Here is a 20,888-nt window from a genome sequence, read left to right as displayed (position 1 = left end):
ATATCTGGCCAAATAAAGTAGGAATGAAGATTTTAGCCAGGTCATGCATGCCTTTTTTATGTTGTTATTTTTCAGATTACATTAAGTACATTTGAGAAAACAGCTGTTCCAACAATATACAATGAACAACTTGACCTGGTCTTTTTACAGATTTGTGTCATGCTGGTTAATAAAGTTTCATTTGATTATTCTAAAAGGTCACACCATATTTTTTCATGGATAGTGCATGGTTTCCTGCCACAGTCCAAATAATTACCGTATTCAATAAGTATTTGCCATGTGCTGTAGAAAGAAAATGGATTACGTTTGCCTCTGGCTGCGCCAACTTGTCATGCCAGCTTCTCAGCCAATGCCATGGACCACACTCCAGCATACCAAGAGCCCATGCTGAGACCAGCGGAAGCGACTCTTGGGGAGTGTGACAGGTGCGGTTGTACTGGGCATGGTGCTTCTGAAGCGCCGGAGGAGGTTCCACCACCATTGCCCCAATGGGAGGCGGAACAGGGACACCAGATTTGGGAGCTGCACAGGGTGCCTCTGAAATTTTAGACTCCAAGGTCTGCCACAAAGACCAGTCCCAGTTTGCCAGCATCTGGCTATCTCCATTTGTGCTGCTGTTAATAAAAAAGGGCTAAGAGAGCATTGAGGGGGTGGCGGCAGCTCTGGAAGTAGAAGACTAGCCGAGTAGGGAGCAGCCTAGCTTAGGACATTTTACGCTTGATATGCTGGTTTTCTTCTGCCTGAGAGTTTTTACACAGGGAAGTATGCAATAATGTCCTTCTGTACTGGCATCCTGAAGTGGTGCAGGCCACTCTACTACCTCAGACTGCAGCATGTGTAGACTGGGCCTCATTCACTCATGCCAACAAGCCATCCCTCACCTGACGTTGAACATCTGTTTTGGAATTAATACTTTTCAGTTGTGGGAGCAGTTTAAGAGAAACAGAACACAAAATTGCATATTGGTTTATTTTCTGAAAAGGCCGAAAGCAGGGCAATTCTGTTTAGATGTGGTCTGGTTTTTGTTTTAATGCAAGCAGTGGCCTACAAAGAATCAACTTCCTCTTCTCCATCTTCTCTTTAGCGCAATGGCTGACAACACAAGTAAACTCACCAAGCATGTGAACAAAACGCCTCCAAGGTCTCCTGCCGATTCCGCAAAAGAAAAAGCAGCCAAAAGGTTATCCTGCGACTCAAACAGCTCCCACGACGGGGCCAGTGGGCCAGAGCTAAGTGCTCTTGAAGAGGCTTTCAGGAAATTTGCTATCCACGGGGATACGAGAGCCACGGGGAAAGAGATGCATGGGAAAAACTGGTCCAAGTTGTGTAAGGATTGCCACGTGATTGATAGCAAGAACGTGACTCTCACCGATGTTGACATCGTCTTCAGCAAGATCAAGTAATTTCTCCCTCTGCTTCTTCAGCCTTATCTTACATCTCCCCCCCCCCGATATTTGTACTGCTGAGTCTGTTTGTGAGTAATAATAGGTGGAATATGTTGGTTACATATACCCCAATTACATCATAAACATTGTTTTTAAGTTCTGTAAAACGGGGGGAACACCATTCTATCCTCAGATATTGTTGGACTTCAGCTCTCTCCAGCCCCAGCTAGCATGGGCAGTGAGCACAGGTGGTGGAACTTGTAGTCCAGCAGTATCTGGAGAGCAGCAGGTTAGCTCCGCCCTGCTTTACAAGTTTAGATTGCACACCTGAGTTTCTTTTCCTATACTAATTAGCATTCACAGGTTACACATTCCAGGCGAAAATACATTGAGTGATAGCCAACAGTCATACTCAAGAGTCGACACATTGAAAGTAATGGCCTTAAGAAAATTAAGTATATTTTAATTGACAAAATGTATGTACTGCTTTAATTAATAACATCAAAGCATAGAAACATATTAAATTATTGATTAAAATACCAATGAAATCAGGCATTGACACCAAGTTGGCATAACATTTATTAAAATATAAATAAAATCAGTAGTTTTAAAACAAATGCACAAAGTTAAAATTATTTGTCTGGATAGACTTGTCTTTAAAAATGCTTTTAAGAGGTGCCAAAAATAATTCTCCGAAGTGTAGGTGCTGCTACACTAAAACATCAGTTCCTTGCAAGTGAGGAACAAACATTATGTGGCAGTTGTAAAAATGTCAGTTCTGCAGATAGAAGCAGTTGAGCGGGTGCATACAGGACTCGAAGGCAGCCCTTCAAGTCAACTTAAAGGCTTTATATACTTATAGTAATATCTTGAATTTGACTTAGAACTTTTTTTAAAATATTCATTTCAACGAGACTAAATATGACTAACCTTGTATACTGGCCATTATTAGCTTCACTTCTGAAAATCTCCCTAATACTATTTTTATTCTGGGACGATTACTGTGCACTGGCTATTTGTGTGAGAAAAACTGTTTTGCAGATTAGATGTATGGTGCCTGGTATGTACACTTCTGAACTGTTTTGGGGTCCGGCTTTTGCTGAATATTGTTACCTTTCTTTAAAAGAAAAGGAGAGATAGTGAGAGCCTGGCTACCTGATGCCCTGCAGAAGGAAGGGCAAGGGGAGCCCAACCACCGCCCACCCCTTCTTCTGAATGTGCTACTTGAACACAAGGCCTGGCTACAGTCTGAAGGTGCTTGATGGAGCAACCTAGCTGAAGCTAAGCTAAGCTGAAGCTCAGCAGGCCTGATTTTGGACGGGGCCTCGGTGGGAGTGAGTTGGGGGACTGTAGCTTAGCAGCAGAGCAGCTGCTGGGCAGGCAGCTGGTATTGGGTTCAGTCCCTGGCATCTTCCCAGGTGAAAGAACCTCTGAAGAGGCTGCTGCTGCCAGCCAGAGAAGATGGACCAGTGGCAGGGCTCCCCCCCCCCCCAGCTGGAACTCAGTTCTGGCACCTCTCAGGTGGGCGCCATTGCCATTCTAAGAGAACAAGGGAGGTACTCGTGCCAAGTTCCAGCACTGACCAGGGTTCTGACCAGGTGTAAAGCAACTTCCTATAAAGGAGAATGAGATAACAAAATGGACTGTGCTGCCCATAGCTCTGTGCTGGGAATGAGTTGCTTGGATCCCATTTTGCCATTATAATAAGAAATTGGGGTGTAAGAGAGGTGGGTTGAGAATGGTCCTTGCCAAACGTGGGTAGGAAATGACTTATTCTGAATGAGCTGAATGTTTGATGAGTGATTCTGGCATTTTGACGGGTGATGTCCATTTCTGCCCATAGAGTTTGCTGAGGTGGACTTAGGAGAAAATGTCTGTTTTTACTGGGTCTTTTGGGGAAATGTTTTGTAAGGTCAAAGGGGAACATTTGGTACGTGCTGTTACCTAGTAGCAGTATAACATATTTGTAGTTTTTATTTGGGGACGCGGGTGGCGCTGTGGGTAAAAGCCTCAGCGCCTAGGGCTTGCCGATCAAAAGGTCGGCGGTTCGAATCCCCGCGGCGGGGTGCGCTCCCGCTGTTCGGTCCCAGCGCCTGCCAACCTAGCAGTTCGAAAGCACTCCCGGGTGCAAGTAGATAAATAGGGACCGCTTACTAGCGGGAAGGTAAACGGCGTTTCCGTGTGCGGCTCTGGCTCGCCAGAGCAGCGATGTCACGCTGGCCACGTGACCCGGAAGTGTCTCCAGACAGCGCTGGCCCCTGGCCTCTTAAGTGAGATGGGCGCACAACCCTAGAGTCTGTCAAGACTGGCCCGTACGGGCAGGGGTACCTTTACCTTTACCTTTAGTTTTTATTTAAAAGGTACTTAAAATGTTACTCTATGCAGGCAATAAGAAAATTCTCACACATGCTCAGTATGAACGAGTGTGGTCTTGCAACACCATATGCTTCTGAAAATGGAAAGCTGAGTCATATTCCCTCTCAGAGCTAATGCCTGTATTTCACTCGTGGAAAGCTGAATTGGGGAACTCCTTGCTGCAAGGAAAAACACTGTTTCACTTCTCACACCTTGTCATGGAAGCTGTTCCAGGCTCTGTATTCCCTTATGTTTTTCCCCTTAGCCTGTTGAAGATGATAATAGGATGGAGATCAGGATTGCAATGAGAGGTTTATTAAGATAAATGCTTGCTGCTTATATAAATTATATGCAGTTGTTTGGAATCCTTTATATATCTATTGGCTTACCTAATTACTTAAAAGGCAGGTGTTTTTACTAACTGCTAGTGACACAAACCAACACTGCAGTATTATGCAGAACTATTCTGCCTGGACTTCAGTCCTTCCATAGTTTGGCTTGTAGTTAACTAAGTTTGCAAATAGTTACAGTGCATTTCAGCAACCTATCAAGTCCAAAGCATGAATCCTATCTGTGCCATAAGCTCAAAAACTGTTTAAAAGGAAGACACTCTTTTTCTCTCTTTCGCTGATTCAGCACTATGGAAGAGTATTAACCTACTGGACAGGGTTTTTGTTTCACGGTTTCAAAACTAATCACATCCTTGTGTGGGAGACGTACAGGAGGAGTACAGAGGAATGTTTCACCTGCGGCTGTCCTCTACTAAAGCAGGGGGCTGGGCTAGAATCACTAGATGGCCATCAAGATCTTTCCCACCTTACCATTATATGTGGACGGTGGTTGTTTCCAGTTAGGCGCCTGCAGCATGGAAAGGGTGGCTTCAGTTGCATAGGCTCAATGCGTTAGTGCAGTGAAGAGGCAAATCTGGGACTTGAGTTCAGTCTGCCACTATCAGCCATCCAGCTCCAAGGTGGTACAGAAGCTGGAACTAAACACAGGCCAGGACACCATACCATATCTCCTGAATAATGCATTTTCCTGTAATTTCACACCATTTTGAAACAAGAACAAAGAATATATACAGTGGTGCCCCGCAAGACGAATGCCTCGCAAGATGGAAAACCCGCAAGACGAAAGGGTTTTCCGTCTGCAGAGGCGCTTCGCAAGACGAATTTCCCTATGGGCTTGCTTCGCAAGACGAAAAACGATGAAAAAAAGTGAATTATTTTTTTGCTCCAAAACCCCTTATTCTGAATCGCTAAGCTGCTAAAAGCATTTTAGCAGCAAAACCGCTAATCCCCCACCCCTTAAAAAGCCGTTTTTAGCCCTTAAAATGTCAATAGCGCTAATAGCGCTACTCCGTCAATGGGCTTGCTTCGCAAGATGAAAAAACCGCAAGACGAAAAGACTCCCGGAACGGATTCTTTTCGTCTTGCGAGGCACCACTGTATTAACTACATGTTGAAACTATGAATTTGCGTGAGTCTCCTTCTCCTATTGTAGTTACTCCTTATGGTGAGCTAATCACATGCTTAAATGCCCCTCCCATGAAAGAAAGCACTGCACATGGAAAACTAGCCTGTCAAGAGGGGGTGGGTGGGTTCTGGCCTAGTCTCTATCCTGACATGCTAGTTTTCTATCTGCAGAGCCCTTTTCTATATGAAGAAATATTCAGATATACCTACAGTGTAAAATGGCGCAGCCCAGTAACAGCTGGTGCATACGATTTGCCGAAAAGGTTATTTTTTGCTTTACTCCTGCCCTTCCTCTTGTCATCCAGTGAGTAGTAAATAGTTGGATTATGTTGCCATCCTCCGTTTAACAGATGTCAGCAGCCTGGATTAAGCAGTCTCAAAAAAGTGTTAAAATAGACGTCTGTAGCGATCAACAGATTGAGGTCACATATTTTGATATTACACCATTAGTGCCCCATTAACCAACTTCATCCATCCATTGTAAGATAACACAGTATATGCTTCCATCATTTCCCTTCTCTTAAAGCAACACAGTCAATAAAACCTCACTTTGGGCTTTCTGGTTTTACTCTGTGGAAGGAGAAATAGGCAGAATCTGACTGGTTTTTTAAAAAATAGTTGTCAAAGAATAGCAAGGAGAAGAGGTTGACAAGGTGATACACAGCAGATTACAGGTGATTTGTGATGCTGAATGAGAACACCTGTGCAGGAGAAGAGAGGGCCACCGAAAGGTATTCTAACCCTTTATACCCAGTGCAATCCTGTTACTCAGAAACAAGTGTGTGGACAGTATCAATAAATGTGTCAGGGTGGGGCTAGGAGTTTCCTGTTACTGTTCTTGTTTAAGAGAGACAATAAAGTTCTTGTTTAGCTTCCTCACTGGTGTGTCCTCTAAATCTTCCATGACAGTAAGTCCTCCTTGTTCCCTGATAAGTGTGCTTATGATTGCAGACTTGTTGTTATTTTGATTGTGCAAACAATGAATTTGGTACTAGACAGAGAACTAGGCATCCTAAGAAACTCAGCTTTCCTTAAAAATATTATAAGTTTCTAGTCCCTAAGGTTGCAATGATGAACATTTGACCAATATTTGCTGCTCTCAGAAGCAAGGAGATGACTCTGCACATCTGGAGGGCACTGGCTTCAGGGTTTTACATGGTTCTTTCCATCCCATAACTAGCAAAATGTGATACAAATATTGCAAAACAAAATATGTACAAATACAAATGTGTGGAAAACTTCATGCAGGTTGCTGGATTGTATCTAACCAACCTTTACTCAGAGTAAACCCATTGAAATTAATGGAGGTGAATTAATCATGGCTATAAATTTCAATGGGTTTACTCTAAGTAGGACTTGCATAGGATACAATCCTCGGCTTTCCTTGACTCAGCTGTGCACTCCTGATAATACACTGAAACTGACCATGTCTGTATTTTATATCCTGATAGGGGAGGGAGGAGCCAAAATCTTCTAAGAATAGATATGAGGAGCCTATGACATATTGCTTTGGGCATATAAATTTTCCTTTTTATCGGGGTCAGCAACTGTTTGCGGGAATTTGATACTGCAGATATGCCATAAGTCATGTTGCCTGGCTGGTTGTAGTAATCAAATAGCCTCCTGTATAAATACTTTTTTTTATTTTCAAAGCCATAGTCATGGTGGATGCCACTGAAAAATATGGCCATAAAGTTGCTCATTTGATGCCATTCCTTGACAGAAAAAAATCCAAATATTGCTGCGCATACTGGCATGTTGCTATGGCCACAGGAGGCCTGAATGACATCATGCCCTGGATCTCTTGTGAGCATTTATTTAGAAAGATGTCTCCATAGAAACATTTGTTTGTATATGTGTTTTTCTCTGATGTTACCAAGTGTTACATTTTAAATGTGGGTTTCTGTACCAGATTGCTAGTAACATTAATGTTAATATAAAGAGACACTATAAATACACTTAGGTCTCTTCACGCCCCCAATTAGATAATTGGGGGAAAGAACTCATCAAAAGAATAAATACTGGGGTTTGGGGGGAGAGAGAGAAGTAGTTGTTGGTTTTCCATGGAGTGCTCCTATGGCACGTTGTGTCTCGACTTGTGAAAATTTCCACCCATGTTGTCAACAACACAAGTTGTAGCCTGGTTCCCACTGCACAGGTCAGGCGGGTCTCTCACCTGAGGCAAGCATGCCTGCATCATGCAAGTAGCCACAGCAAATCAAGTAAGCCAGATGTAGCCGTTGTCTCTGACATCTGGGTAGGTGGATTTTAGGCAAGGAAGCCTCTTCTGCCCTCCTTGTATGTTGTTGCTTAAGACTTCAAAGGGGTGATCATTTCACATTTTCCATGCCTTTAAAACAAGTCCTTTATGAAATTAGTTGTTGGAGGAAAGCTGTGCTGATTGAATGCTTCCTTATGATCTCTGGAAACTCTGTAAATGCTTTATTTAATAGGGTGAGCCCTTCTTGTGGCTAAATGACACACACTGTCGGCTCTCGAAAAGATGTGCTAACAATGTTTTCGGTGATCAGTCATCTGGCTTTCAAATCAATTGATCATTAAACAGATAATCAAAATCTTAGTAGAAATCCATTTTTAAGGAAGCATGAGAAATACTTTGGATGAAGTTGGACTATACCTTTTTAATGTGTTGGGGCTATAGGTTTGTTTTTTGTTTTGGTCTTCTTTTTATGTTCTCATTTTGTATCTTTATGTGATCTTCAGATGAAGGGTGGTATACAAACCTAATGATCATATCCCTGAAAGATCTGGTCTGAGATTGGGGGTACTTTTAGAAGCCCAAACGGCCTGAAGGGCATTTCAATAGCTGCGGTTTTTGCGCCAGATGTGGTTCTTCCTGAGAAAATTGGATCTTACCATAGTTATACCTTTTTGGCAGGGCCGGCCCACTTGTGAAGCAAGGTGAGTCAACCACCTCAGGTGGCAGGAACCTCAGGGTAGCAGATCTGGCCTCAGCTTCTGTCATGGTGGCAGCGACAGTTGTGGCGCACTCCCACCCCCGTTCCTGATGTTCGTCTTTATTTCCCACCTTGTCCTTATATAGCTCTTAACTCCCCTCTTCTTCCCTGGCACCATTTTGTGGTTTGCCTCAGTACCAAACTGTCTTGGGCCAGAAAACAGAAGTACTGTACTGGCCTGAATATAAGCCGCACCCACAAATAAGTCACACCTTTAAAATTCAAGGGAGGGGGGGAGAGAAAAAAAGGCAATACCCGAGTATAAGCTGCTCCCTTAAAATTGGGTTACAGGCTGAAAATTGCTGCGGTTGGTAGAATTGTATCTCTGAGCCAATTTAAGCCTTTAATCTTGCAAGCCCGCAAAAGTTATCGTACAGTCGCTAAAATTGCAAATTGCTATTCAGTTGCTACAATTCCACAGGCACTCACACCCGTAAATGGCAAATGAACAGTCTCAAGCTTGCAAATTGGCAATAAAACTTGACCACTACACAGTGCGGTGAGATCTTTCAAAAGCTGTTAGACAAATCAAGGGGTGCGAAGTCTCTCAAAAGCGATTTGCCATGATAGGTAAATGGAACCTCCAGCTTCAGAGGCACCATATCTCTGGGTGGTCGCTCTCTAGTTTGTCCCCAGAATCTACTAATCTCCTTTCCATCCTGCTTGTCAACCTTCCAAGAGTATCTGGTCAGCGGCTCTTGGAAACAGAATTCTCAAGTATCTCTGTCTTTGATTTGATCCATCAGGAAAGTTCTCATGTTAAGGAATGGCTATTTATAATATTTATTTTTTTTAATTTCTGTATTAAAATGGTGCTAAAATACCCAATGACCCTGGCCCACCTCCCAGCTGATCAATTTAAAGCCTGTAGCCCTAGTTTTAATCCTGGAGATCCTGGGTGATCACATACTGCCTTGCTATAGTTGGCACCTGCACAGCATGAGAATTGCTTTTGTGTTCTAACCTTGGGCTGTGCAGTAAATAGATAGATGAGAAGAACGCAGCACGTCTCTTGAGAGAGTTTGCCTTTAGTGCCAGATACTAAGTGGACTGTCTTTTATAGGGTCTATATTCTTTCCTGGGCTGTGTCTGGGATACTGATGTATGTTGACCTGAATCCGGGAATGTCTGCGATGCAGCTGTTCATGCTATCCAAAGCTGTTTCATGTGCATATAAATCAGGCCTGAATGATCTGAATGCCTGAAAGCAGAAAGCAGGCTGGTCAATTTGCGATTGGTTTTCCCTGCTGAAACCAAGTACATAGAGAACTAGTCCAATGCTAGTTTTCAAACACATTTGGAGCGCCTGAGCATGGGGACGCCAAGGAAAAATATCCCCCACTGGCATTTTTGCCAGTTCCAGGAGAGGGTCATTAGCAACCAAGGCTGCAGTCAGCCCCAAATTTTGTTGCTGGAAAGCAAACTGCCTGGACTTCCGCATGTGATGACAGCAGGTTCTGATGCTGTGGTCCAGCAAAATAAATGCAACATAAAGAAGGGTATAAATACAAACTTTATAGGAGAATTAATAACAAGAATCCAGCCAACCTTCAGCCAGTGTACTGAATCCTTTGCTAAAAAGCTGGCTGTGCCCTGGAATGGGTAGGCTTCCCTCACTTTTTTGGTAATTTTTTCCCCAAACTATTTTGTGGATGATTCTGAAGAACTGAACTCATTTTGGGAGATCCATTGGTTGGCTCACAGCATTAGTTCTTGGACAGAGCCTGTGTTGTAATACTGACCATGGAAGCTCAAATCAGTTTCCCTGTCGTCTTGTATTTTTTAGAGTTTAAAATCCATAGTTGGGTGCATTGGAAAGGATCACAAGGGTCATTCTAGTCCAACACAGGAATCTTTTGTCCAACGTGGGGTTCAAACCCACAACCCTGAAAATAAGAGTCATGACAGAGCTATGTGCTCGTAGTCACTCTACTGTGACAAGTATAATTGGGGTGGGACTTTTTAATCTTTTGCTTTTGGTTTGCAGATGACGAAGATGTATGTGTGGACAAGCTGGCTAGTTAAAAAAACAACAACACCTTGTATGTTACCAACTTTGGGGGACTAATTTGTGAGGCTTCCAAAGAAATTTGCTCAGAATATCGTGAGGGGTGCACATTATACTGGGTTTTTTGTATCATTGATGGCCAGTTTTATGTATTTGCACTTGCTGTCATTATTGTGTGGTAAAGTGAGGTGAATTGGATTGTGATGTGCTTCTTATTTTCCAGCATATTTCAGTGGGGGATAAGGGAGCATGAGTTGTTCAAACCAGCACATCAAAATTGCTTCTACTCGTGTAACATTTGCTCAGCAAATGTGATGCTGTGTTGTGGATACAGGTTGACCTGAAGGCCGCTTTCAACTGCAGAGAGGGTATCCATTAATCACGATGCTAGGCTGCAACAGCTACATGCCAGGCAAACAGAAATCCTGAGAGTAGAGTTACGGCACAAGAATGGAAACATTGGCTTGTTAAATGCTAACCAAGCAACAGATGAACTGAGCACTTGGAGCTGCTTGGGACATGATTAAAAGAGGTAGCAAGGGATCTGGGCCAAAAGAGTACAGTGCAACTTATTAATTGCGTCTTGTTACAGAATGGACTGCCATCAAAAAACAGTCTTTGCATGCTTTGACAGAGACGATAATTGGTGTGAAATTTATGTACTATATATAGCTAAAGGGAGACTTGTATTGCTAAAGGAGCCGAAATTGATGTTACATGAAACCAGTCCTCTTTTGAGTTTTCACGTTGACTTCAATGATGTGGTTGATATCTAGGATTTTATTTTGTTTTTAACTCCGGAAGGGGTAGGAAATGCAAGCCTGCACCTCTTCCCCCTTTTTCATCTCTTGGTATTTTACTTATCCCATTTGAAAGTTGTAGTGATGTGGGAACGAGATTTTAACTTCTAAAACCATGTACGTAGCACAGAAACTTAGTTTTACACAGTAAGGCCTATTCTGAGAAAGTAGAATAGTAAAATATTGTCCAGTTTTTGCCATTTCTACTTGTTGGTCAATTTTGTGAAACCTGGGTCCTCATATGTAAGATATGCAGAAGTAGCACATAGATCAGACAATAATTCCCCTGTTGCTCTCTTCTTTCTGCTGGGTGCTGGTTTGCATAGCAGTAATTGTGCCTGGGGTCCACCACTGGCCAGACTGACCAGGGTTGCTGGCAATCCAATGACACTTGGAGGTCCACAGATGAACCCCCCCCCCCCTAGAGCACCACTTCAAGACCCACTGGTGACCAGGGTGTGGGGGGTCTTCACTCATTTTCAAATACAGTATCCTACTTCCCTGACCTCCAGCTGTGGACACCAGTGAATGCTGGAAGCTCTCTTTGTTTTTGTCTCTGTTTGGACTTCCCAAAGAATAACCATGTGGGGTTGGGTGAGGTGAAGCTCACAAGGACATGGTTTTTTATTTTTTTAAGGAGCTCTTTAATTATAATCATGTTTCCTGCAAAACACTCCCCTGCAGAACAACTGTAGAAAAATCACCATAGCGACCAGTGCCGAGGTGAATTATAGCATCTGTTTACATTTTTAGGTTGCTAAACAGGAGATTAATATAGGAAGTGAAGGAAGCATGGCTGAACTTTTCCTCAGTGGGAAAATGAAGAGGCTGAATACAACAATGGCAGAAACTGAATTTAGCCAGGACACCTGAGTTAGTTTAACTTCCCTGTTTCCATCACAGCATTTGCCTGGAAACAAAAGCTTGAGGATCTGAATAACAACACCATTGCCTAACTTTTTATGGGCAAGGTGATTTTCGCACTACAATGCACTGGTAATATTTGAAGGCTTGTTCATATTATTAATGGTGGTTTCTTTATAACAAAAAAACCAACAAAAACTTACGCAACTTTCAGTGTTGTAGTTGAATATTGTTTTTCTCTAGAGAAACCATTTGGTTTGTAAAAAAATGTTTCAAATTCTCTACTTCCCTGAGGGACAGGAAGTTTCAGTGAAGCTGTTTTAGAGGCTCAAGTTCCTTGTGAGACTTTGTTCTGGGACATGTGCTGCCTTTTGTTATAAACTTCTTATTTACAAAATGTGTGGGTCTCTCACTTGGGCAACTACAAGTTTCAGAGCAACACCAGCTTGCTACCCTAATGTTTCTAGAAGTGGTTTTTGCCCACCACAGGTCTCTTGGCACCTTTAATAAACAAGCTTTACTCTCACATTATTTTTGCTTGTTCCTGCCTAGGGGGATGGAGTCAATTAATAATTTACTTTATTGCAGGAACAAATGACAGGAAAGATGCCAGTTTGATCTGAACAGCCCTTTATGTATGTGCTTTATGTGTTTTTATCTTATGCTGGTCTATCATAATTGAGAGAATGAGTATTTGTACGCCCAACTTCTACAGTTGCCCTATTGACTATTTAGCATCTGCTACTTATGGATGTAGGGACGCGGGTGGCGCTGTGGGTTAAACCACAGAGCCTAGGACTTGTCGATCAGAAGGTCAGCGGTTTGAATCCCCGTGAGGGGGTGAGCTCCCGTTGCTCAGTCCCTGCTCCTGCCAACCTAGCAGTTCGAAAGCACACCAGCGCAAGTAGATAAATAGGTACCGCTCCGGCGGGAAGGTAAACGGCGTTTCCGTGCGCTGCTCTGGTTTGCCAGAAGCGGCTTAGTCCTGCTGGCCACATGACCCGGAAGCTGTACGCCGGCTCCCTTGGCCAGTAAAGTGAGATGAGTGCCGCAACCCCAGAGTCGGTCACGACTGGACCTAATGGTCAGGGGTCCCTTTACCTTTTACTTATGGATGCAGGTGCTTTTGACAGAATGTCTCCTGATGGGGCAACTCTTTGGTGCAAGATTAGCTGCAGGTCTCTAATTGCCACACTTTTACCTTATGCTGACCTATGGCCATAATAAAGATTCCTCCTCCTCCTCTTCTTTCTTCTTCTTCACCTTTTTTTTAATGCTTCCCCAATTTAAAGCACACATGCGTGTGTCCGTACACCCTTCATGTAGAAATTTAATAGACCAGGTAGAAGCATTATTGTAATCCTTAATATGCTAGTTTGTACAAAGGAAAGGTTTTCATGCTGTGGTTTCTCCCCAGCTTCCCGCCAGTCTGAAGTGCACAGCCAGAATTTTGATCCCTCCTTCAGCACAATTTGTAGAATGGCGCTTAAAATTCCCATGTCCCTGCATTGCAACATTGACAACTAACTCTCTCATCTAGGTCTGCTAGAATACTCTGGGTGGGTTCACTGCGCTTCATTTTTAATCTTCTGGGTGTTATAATTTCACCGGCCTGATAGATGCTCCTGTCCTGTGGGTTCGTCCCACTGTTATGGCTCCACTATTTTTAGAAGATGTCTGAGGCTTCTTTTGGTGTTTTTTGCTGTTCAGAATGGATGAGTACTTGTCTTCTAGTTGTTTGCAGATTCTTCCTAGGCCCCAGCTCGAGATTAGGATGTAGCTGGCCTGGTTTATGCTAGGTTCTTCCTGGGCTCACTTAATAATGCTGCTCTCTTTAATTAACAATAAAGCCATACCAGCTATGGTGCCCTGCAAAAGTTACTTGGCATCCCCACTCCAAAACAAAAACCATCCAGGTATTCATATATTTAGAAAGTCTTTAATTAATGTTCATTTTCCTTTCCTCCTTTTTGGAGGTGTCTTTAACTGCTACTCACTATGGGAAATGAGGAAAGGTTTTATAAGTTGGAAAAGATTCCAGTTCTTCTTTTATTCTTTTCTAGGCTCTCAGTGTGCCAATGATATCGGACATATTTATAGGTTAGCAATGTTTGTGGATTCTGGAGCACTTCGCTGTTTCACAGAGGAAACAGCCTGCAATCATCAGGGTATTATATCTCATGGCTCCCTGAATATGTACCTCTCCAATAAATGTGTTTACAAATACACCGAGGGTTTTTGGAAAGAAATATTATATTTTAGGTGTACACATAAAGCATCTTGGATATGTACACCTAAAAAAAATGTGATGTGCAAAGCAGCTCTTATTTGCAAGATTGATGGAGAGGCTCAGGAAAAAATAATGGGTCTAGCTCAAGAATCAAGATCTTTAACTCGAAGGGCATCTTGGAACTGTTGGCGTGATGTATACAAGAGGCTCAAGCAGGCTCCTTGGAACGCTCACATTTGACATTTATGACCAAGAGCTCCCCAGGTTTTACAGAAATGAACTAACCCCAATGTGGGAGGCAGTATGCCTCTGAACTGCAAGGGAGGAGAGCGCTGTGGCACTCAGGATTTGCTTGTGGGCTTCCCATAGACATCTGGTTACCGCTGTGAGAACTGCCCTGTGATTGGATTAAGGGCGGTATAGAAATTAATTACCGTATTTTTCGCTCTATAAGACGCACCAGACCACAAGACGCACCTAGTTTTTGGAGGAGGAAAACAAGAAAAAAAATATATTCTGAATCTCAGAAGCCAGAACAGGAAGAGGGATCGCTGCTCAGTGAAAGCAGCAATCCCTCTTGCTGTTCTGGCTTCTGGGATAGCTGCGCAGCCTGCATTCGCTCCATAAGATGCACACACATTTCCCCTTACTTTTTAGGAGGGAAAAAGTGAGTCTTATAGAGCAAAAAATACGGTAATTGAATTAATTAAATGCTGGACTAGATGGGCCTTTGGCCTGGTCTAGCATGCTCTTTTCTTCTCAACTCAAATTTTATTTATTTATTTCAGAGATTTATATCCCACCCCAGGCAGCTTCTACAACATGGTAAAACAACGGAAACTTGAATAGAAATGGAAAACAGAACAAAACCCATGTATGTTTGTAAACACCCCCGGTTTGAAATTTTCTGCTGCTCCACAGAATAATGTGCCTTTTGCTCAGCTGAAACGAGTGCCAGCTTGTCCCATTTATGGAGGTTATCAGCTTGTGCTAGGTAGGCATCTAGCATAGCAGTAAAGTGCTGCTCCTTGCAGTGATTTGTGGTACCAGCCAAACGTTCATTTTTTTATTCTGATACACTCAGCTGTAAGGATTGTAGGTTTATTAAATTAAGGAAATCAGTACACGAATTGTTTTTTTAGTCAATGGCAGCCTTTTTCTTATTCGTTCATATTTAATATCAATAGAACTCCTAATTTAACGTCCCGCAAGATAATGCCTCTCTTACAAATATATAATAATAATATAAATAAATAAATGGAAACATGAAAATGATGAGCGAGTGGCCTTGTAACAGGACAGCAGGTCATTGTGCTGTTGTTAATCCTGTTCAATTGCTGACTTGCTCTGTGCTTAACAATAGTGGGAAACTATATTGTTTAAAGAAATGCTGCGTTGTTTGGATATACTTCTCAGTAAACACAAGAGGCCACAGGGCAGTGCGTATGACGCATGGCTTGGACGCTTTCAGCAATCCCTCCACTGGCCTGAGAAACGGCTTCATAGCAGGAAGACGGGCTGGATGCCACTTGGATGGTAGCTGCCCTCATCAGTTCACGTGCTGCTGCATATCTTACAAAGGGATGTGACAGAGAAATGTGAAGGGGAAAGAGTGCGGTGGGGTGAGTTAAGAGGGTCAGGAATGGACTGCAGTAGCAGCTTTCCTCCCACTTCCTTTCTCTCAAGGGGTGCAAATAGCCAACGGCCTATAATAAGCCAGTAGTGAGCCACAAAATTCCCAGTTAGGAACAACCTATTTAGATATAAAAACTTTATCAAATAATTGTTATGCTAACAACAACAATAGCATGACTGAAGACTCTGAAATAAGATGTACACACTTGCAAATTCCACCATGATTTGAGTGTTTTCAGTACTAGAGTACCTGAGAGCAAACTGTTCATCTGAGAAAGTGATTTAAGAAATGGAGAAAGTATGGATAATTTAAGAGTACACAAACCAAAATATGAGAGCAAGCCTGAGCAAGTGAGCTCAAGATGTTGGACATATTATTTCCATAGAAGTCTGAGAGAAACTCTGGAAGCAGTTCTCATTTAAATGCAAGCTAAACAGAAAATTGCTTTAAGGTAATGTTGAAATGGTACCTAATTCTAGCAATGACCAATAGAAGAAATAGTAACTATCCAAAAACATGTTGGGAAAGAAGCAGGAGGCCAATATTGTATGTGGTGGAAATACTGTAGAGTGCTGAAATAGCTAAGAGGAATCAGAAGTGGGGAGAGCGCAGATGAATACAGGTCCTTCTGGCAGACTTTCCGTAAGGATCTGCCGTTGGCCACTGGAGAAAAGGCCTCTGCTCGACTGGATGGGCCTTTGGGCTGATTCTTCAGGGCAGTTCTTAGATTTGTATGTTCCCAATGCACGTGTTTTGGATAGAGCATGTTCCACCTCCCCCTGCACTTCCAGAATGGTTGGTTGATTAGGATGGGGAATCATAGAATAGAATCATAGAATCATAGAGTTGGAAGAGACCACAAGGGCCATCGAGTCCAACCCCCTGCCAAGCAGGAAACACCATCAGAGCACTCCTGACATATGGTTGTCAAGCCTCTGCTTAAAGACCTCCAAAGAAGGAGACTCCACCACACTCCTTGGCAGCAAATTCCACTGTCAAACAGCTCTTACTGTCAGGAAGTTCTTCCTAATGTTTAGGTGGAATCTTCTTTCTTGTAGTTTGGATCCATTGCTCCATGTCCGCTTCTCTGGAGCAGCAGAAAACAACCTTTCTCCCTCCTCTATGTGACATCCTTTTATATATTTGAACATGGCTATCATATCACCCCTTAACCTCCTCTTCTCCAGGCTAAACATGCCCATCTCCCTTAGCTGTTCCTCATAAGGCATCGTTTCCAGGCCTTTGACCATTTTGGTTGCCCTCCTGTGGACACGTTCCAGTTTGTCAGTGTCCTTCTTGAACTGTGGCTGGAATACATTTCCTAACATCTCTGACTGTGCTGGCTGGAAGTTGCAGTCAAGCAACATCTGGAGGGCCATTCCTGGCTTGAGCGCTTAGTGGCACAATGCAACAGAAACAGGCAATATCCATCTACAATGCACAGTCTGAGCCAGCCGCCTGAGGCATCTCTAGACTTCTTGCTGGAGCCCCTTTCGTCCTCCGTTGGGCTCCCTCTGCTGGCAGGGTCCACCTGACACCCGAGCCCCACTGGGGCCCTTGCAAGAGCAGGAAGCCCTGTCCACCCCACCTCCCCGCAAAAAACCCTGTTTTGCTGCCCAGTCCTGCCCTTTGAATGGCTGCTGCCCTCAGCCAGGGCTTGCTTGGAAACCTCTAGTCCTGTGAAAAATAAACTGGGCTTATTTACTTCTGAGTTTAAAAATAAAAATAAACCTTGCCCTCTTCTTTAAGCCTCTTCCCTCCGTTCTCCCCTTCTGCATGTTTGTTTGTGTTTGTGTCTCCCTTCTCCCTTCTGTTATTTTGTTCTGTAAAATTTTATCCATCTTCCTAGTTTGGCTTGGTTTATAAAAGAAAATAAACAATCAAATAACTGGTGTTCTGGGATATACACACACATTCAACTAAAACTCTATAGTGAATGACATTTAAATATCTAAAAGCGTGACACAGAATTGGCTTCTTGTTTAGTAATGTAATTAAGTTTTAGGGAACATCCTCTTACTTTAACTTTGTTATCTGTGCTACTAATTACTTCTGCAGCTTTAATTTTAGAGAAAATGTGTTAATTTAAAATTATCTCTATTATAAAATTACAGTTGTAGTAATATGCTAAAGGTAATTTAAAACATTATCAGTTTTAGACTCCTAAATATTAGCAGCTGCCAAGATATTACCCCGTTCTACATAGATCCATCCTTATTTCAGACATTGTAATATATTGGTATATCACAACGTTTAGCAGGTGATATACAGCGGTACCTCGGGTTACAGATGCTTCAGGTTACATGCGCTTCAGGTTACAAACTCCGCCTACCCATAAATATTACCTCGGGTTAAGAACTTTGCTTCAGGATGAGAACAGAAATTGTGTGGCGGCGGCGCAGCAGCAGGAGGCCCCATTAGCTAAAGTGGTGCTTCAGGTTAAGAACAATTTCAGGTTAAGAATGGACCTCCAGAACGAATTAAGTTCTTAACCCAAGGTATTTCAACAATGTTGAAAACTGGACATTGCTCAGCCCTAGCATGAAATACGAGTTTGTGCATTTTGGCAGATGTTTACTAATAAACAGCTGTGGTGCCTTAATAGCAGCAAATGCGTTGCAAGTGAATGTCAAGGTCTTCCCCCCCCCCCCATGTCATCTCCCCCTCCTCCTTCATTCCTTTCATGCTCCTCCAGCAAATTATTTCTCTCCTCCTCCTCTTCTTCTTTTTTAAACACCAAACAATGTGGCTTCTGAGGGGCAAAAGCATTGGAAGTTTATTGAAGCTCTAAACATTTTCTCCCCATGGGAACCAAACTGACTTCTTTGTCCTTTGATCCCAGACAATAATTTACACAAATTGCCACAGAGTTGGACATGATCTGTTTGTGTATAAACTGGGCCTTTAACGTTATATTTATGAGCGAAATGAAGTGAAGTTTCTCATGAACTGAACTACTTGAGGCGAGAGAGTCACAGGATGCTCCGCAACCTCCACCCCACCCCCCTTTGCATGCAGAAAATGTCCGGGAGATTTCTGGGGTGCACCTTTTCCCATGGTGCATTAGTTTTCTATGTGCAGAGAGTTGGAAAACATTCAGATATGCAGTCTGAAGTGATGCAGACCAGAAAAAGCTGTATCACACAATTGCATGTTCTTGGATAAATGGTCCTCAGTCTGTCAGCACTACAAACAAGATAGGTCCCCAAGCTAATTAGTCTGTGGCCCAGTTCGCATGCCAAACCATGGCTTAGCTGCAGGTAGCAAGGCGACATGACAACCAGGGGCAAATTGAATTTGTCAATTTTTTTTACAAGTCCCCACATGTTTGTGCACCACCATAGTTTGGCTTAGTGTTATGTGCAAATCAAGCCGATATAATTCCTGTTTGAATGTGTTATACAGGGAGCGAGTAAATGAGGAAATAGGGTGCAGCTGGAATGAGGTAAGATCATGAAAACTGAGCTGTATTCAAGGTGCATGATATATCTACCTGCTCTTCTCTCCTACCTTGTCTGTAAAAAGCATACCTGCTGTATGTTACAATAACCTGACTAATTGTCCCTGGAAGATAATCAGTCTCGCTGCAGGACTGCTCAGTAACAAGGATGGAGTAACTTCTTCTTCTTTGGCGATCACTCATAGCCCAGTAAAGGGACGTGGGTGGCGCTGTGGGTTAAACCACAGAGCCTAGGACTTGCCGATCAGAAGGTCGGCGGTTCGAATCCCCGCGATGGGGTGAGCTCCTGTTGCTCGGTCCCTGCTCCTGCCAACCTAGCAGTTCGAAAGCACATCAAAGTGCAAGTAGATAAAGAGGTACCGCTCCGGTGGGAAGGTAAACAGCGTTTCCGTGCGCTGCTCTGGTTTGCCAGAAGCGGCTTAGTCATGCTGGCCACATGACCCGGAAGCTGTACGCCGGCTCCCTCGGCCAATAAAGTGAGATGAGCGCCGTAACCCCAGAGTCTGCCACGACTGGACCTAATGGTCAGGGGTCCCTTTACCTTTACCATAGCCCAGTAAGGTTGTCTTCTATGAACACGATTTTAACAGTGTGTCCGTAAGTGACCATGGAGGCCAATTCTGGATCCACACGTCCTTCCACATTGGGGACATAGGTTTCCGGGCAGGAGTTGATCAGGGTGAGGGTTTGCCAAACGTGACTTCCTTTTAGCATGTTTCTCCCTTTTGTCCTGAGCTCGAGCGTCTTCAAAGCCCATGACAGATTTGGTAAAGGCTGTAACAAGGGGGTTTAACAAGGATGGAGTAACAAGGGGGAAACCGCTGAGCCTCTTGGCCCTGCTGATCGGAAGATCGGCGGTTCAAATCTGCAACAGCGTGAGCTCCTGTTGCTCTGTCCCAGCTCCTGCCAACTTGGCAGTTCGAAAGCACACCAGTGCGAGTAGATATATAGGCACCGCTGTGGCGGGAAGGTGAACAGCGTTTCTGTGCACACTGGCTTCTGTCATGTTGTTCCGTTGTGCCAGAAGTGGTTTAGACATGCTGGCCACATGACCCGGAAAGCTGTCTGTGGACAAACTCCTGTTCCCTTCGCCTGAAGCAGGACTTAACTTCTTCTTTTTTTACCTTTAACAAGGATGGCTTTAAAATCTGACTCTTGGACCAGTGGTGTGGAGTCACTAGTCCAGGTCATTCTCCTGTTCATTTTTCACTCTCGTGTGCAAAATAGTAAGTTGATAAAGCAGCAGAAAATTATTGAAAACAGCAGCTGTTGATGCTTTTTGGTTTGGAGAATTTTTTCTGCTTTGTGTTTACTTTTGGGGATGTTTCTGTGGTCTGTTTATATCACAGTTCTTTGTTGCTTGGAGTGACAACACATTCCATACTAGTTGGAGCGCTTTGCTTGGTTATTCTAAATTGGCCTTTCTTGGTTAGAGGTTAATATTCCAGATAGATTCCTTCCAGCGCTGTTTCTGTTGAACATACTGGTGCGTCCACAGGGCCCCTTTAATTTAAGGCAACAGCAGTTTGCAGGCTTTTATAGGAGGTGGGACAAACTGCCCGCTAGGTTCCTTTTTCTTTTCTTTTCTGCCACAACAATGTGATTTACCAACCAAACAGCTTCGGCTGGGGAGGGGGTGCAGTTTTGAGGGTGACTCCCTTAATGCCAGCCTCTGCTTCCTCCTCTTACATATTTGG

At 43.4% G+C, this 20,888-nt stretch overlaps 1 protein-coding gene across 1 annotated transcript in view; it reads left to right on the top strand.

Annotated features, from left to right (window-relative positions):
- TPPP (tubulin polymerization promoting protein) overlaps positions 1–20,888 on the top strand; it is a 54,740-nt gene that overhangs the window by 18,164 nt on the left and 15,688 nt on the right. Inside the window, exon 2 of the mRNA XM_083408028.1 lies at positions 1,085–1,399. Within this exon, the coding sequence (XP_083264154.1) occupies positions 1,089–1,399 (311 nt within the window). The 5' untranslated portion in view covers positions 1,085–1,088. The remainder of the gene's footprint in view (positions 1–1,084; positions 1,400–20,888) is intronic.

The sequence above is a fragment of the Podarcis tiliguerta genome (genome assembly GCF_965153285.1).
Source record: "Podarcis tiliguerta genome assembly, chromosome: 13".
Lineage (NCBI taxonomy): Eukaryota > Metazoa > Chordata > Lepidosauria > Squamata > Lacertidae > Podarcis > Podarcis tiliguerta.
Note: the sequence above shows the minus strand (reverse complement) of the source record. Positions and strands in the feature narration are given on the sequence as shown.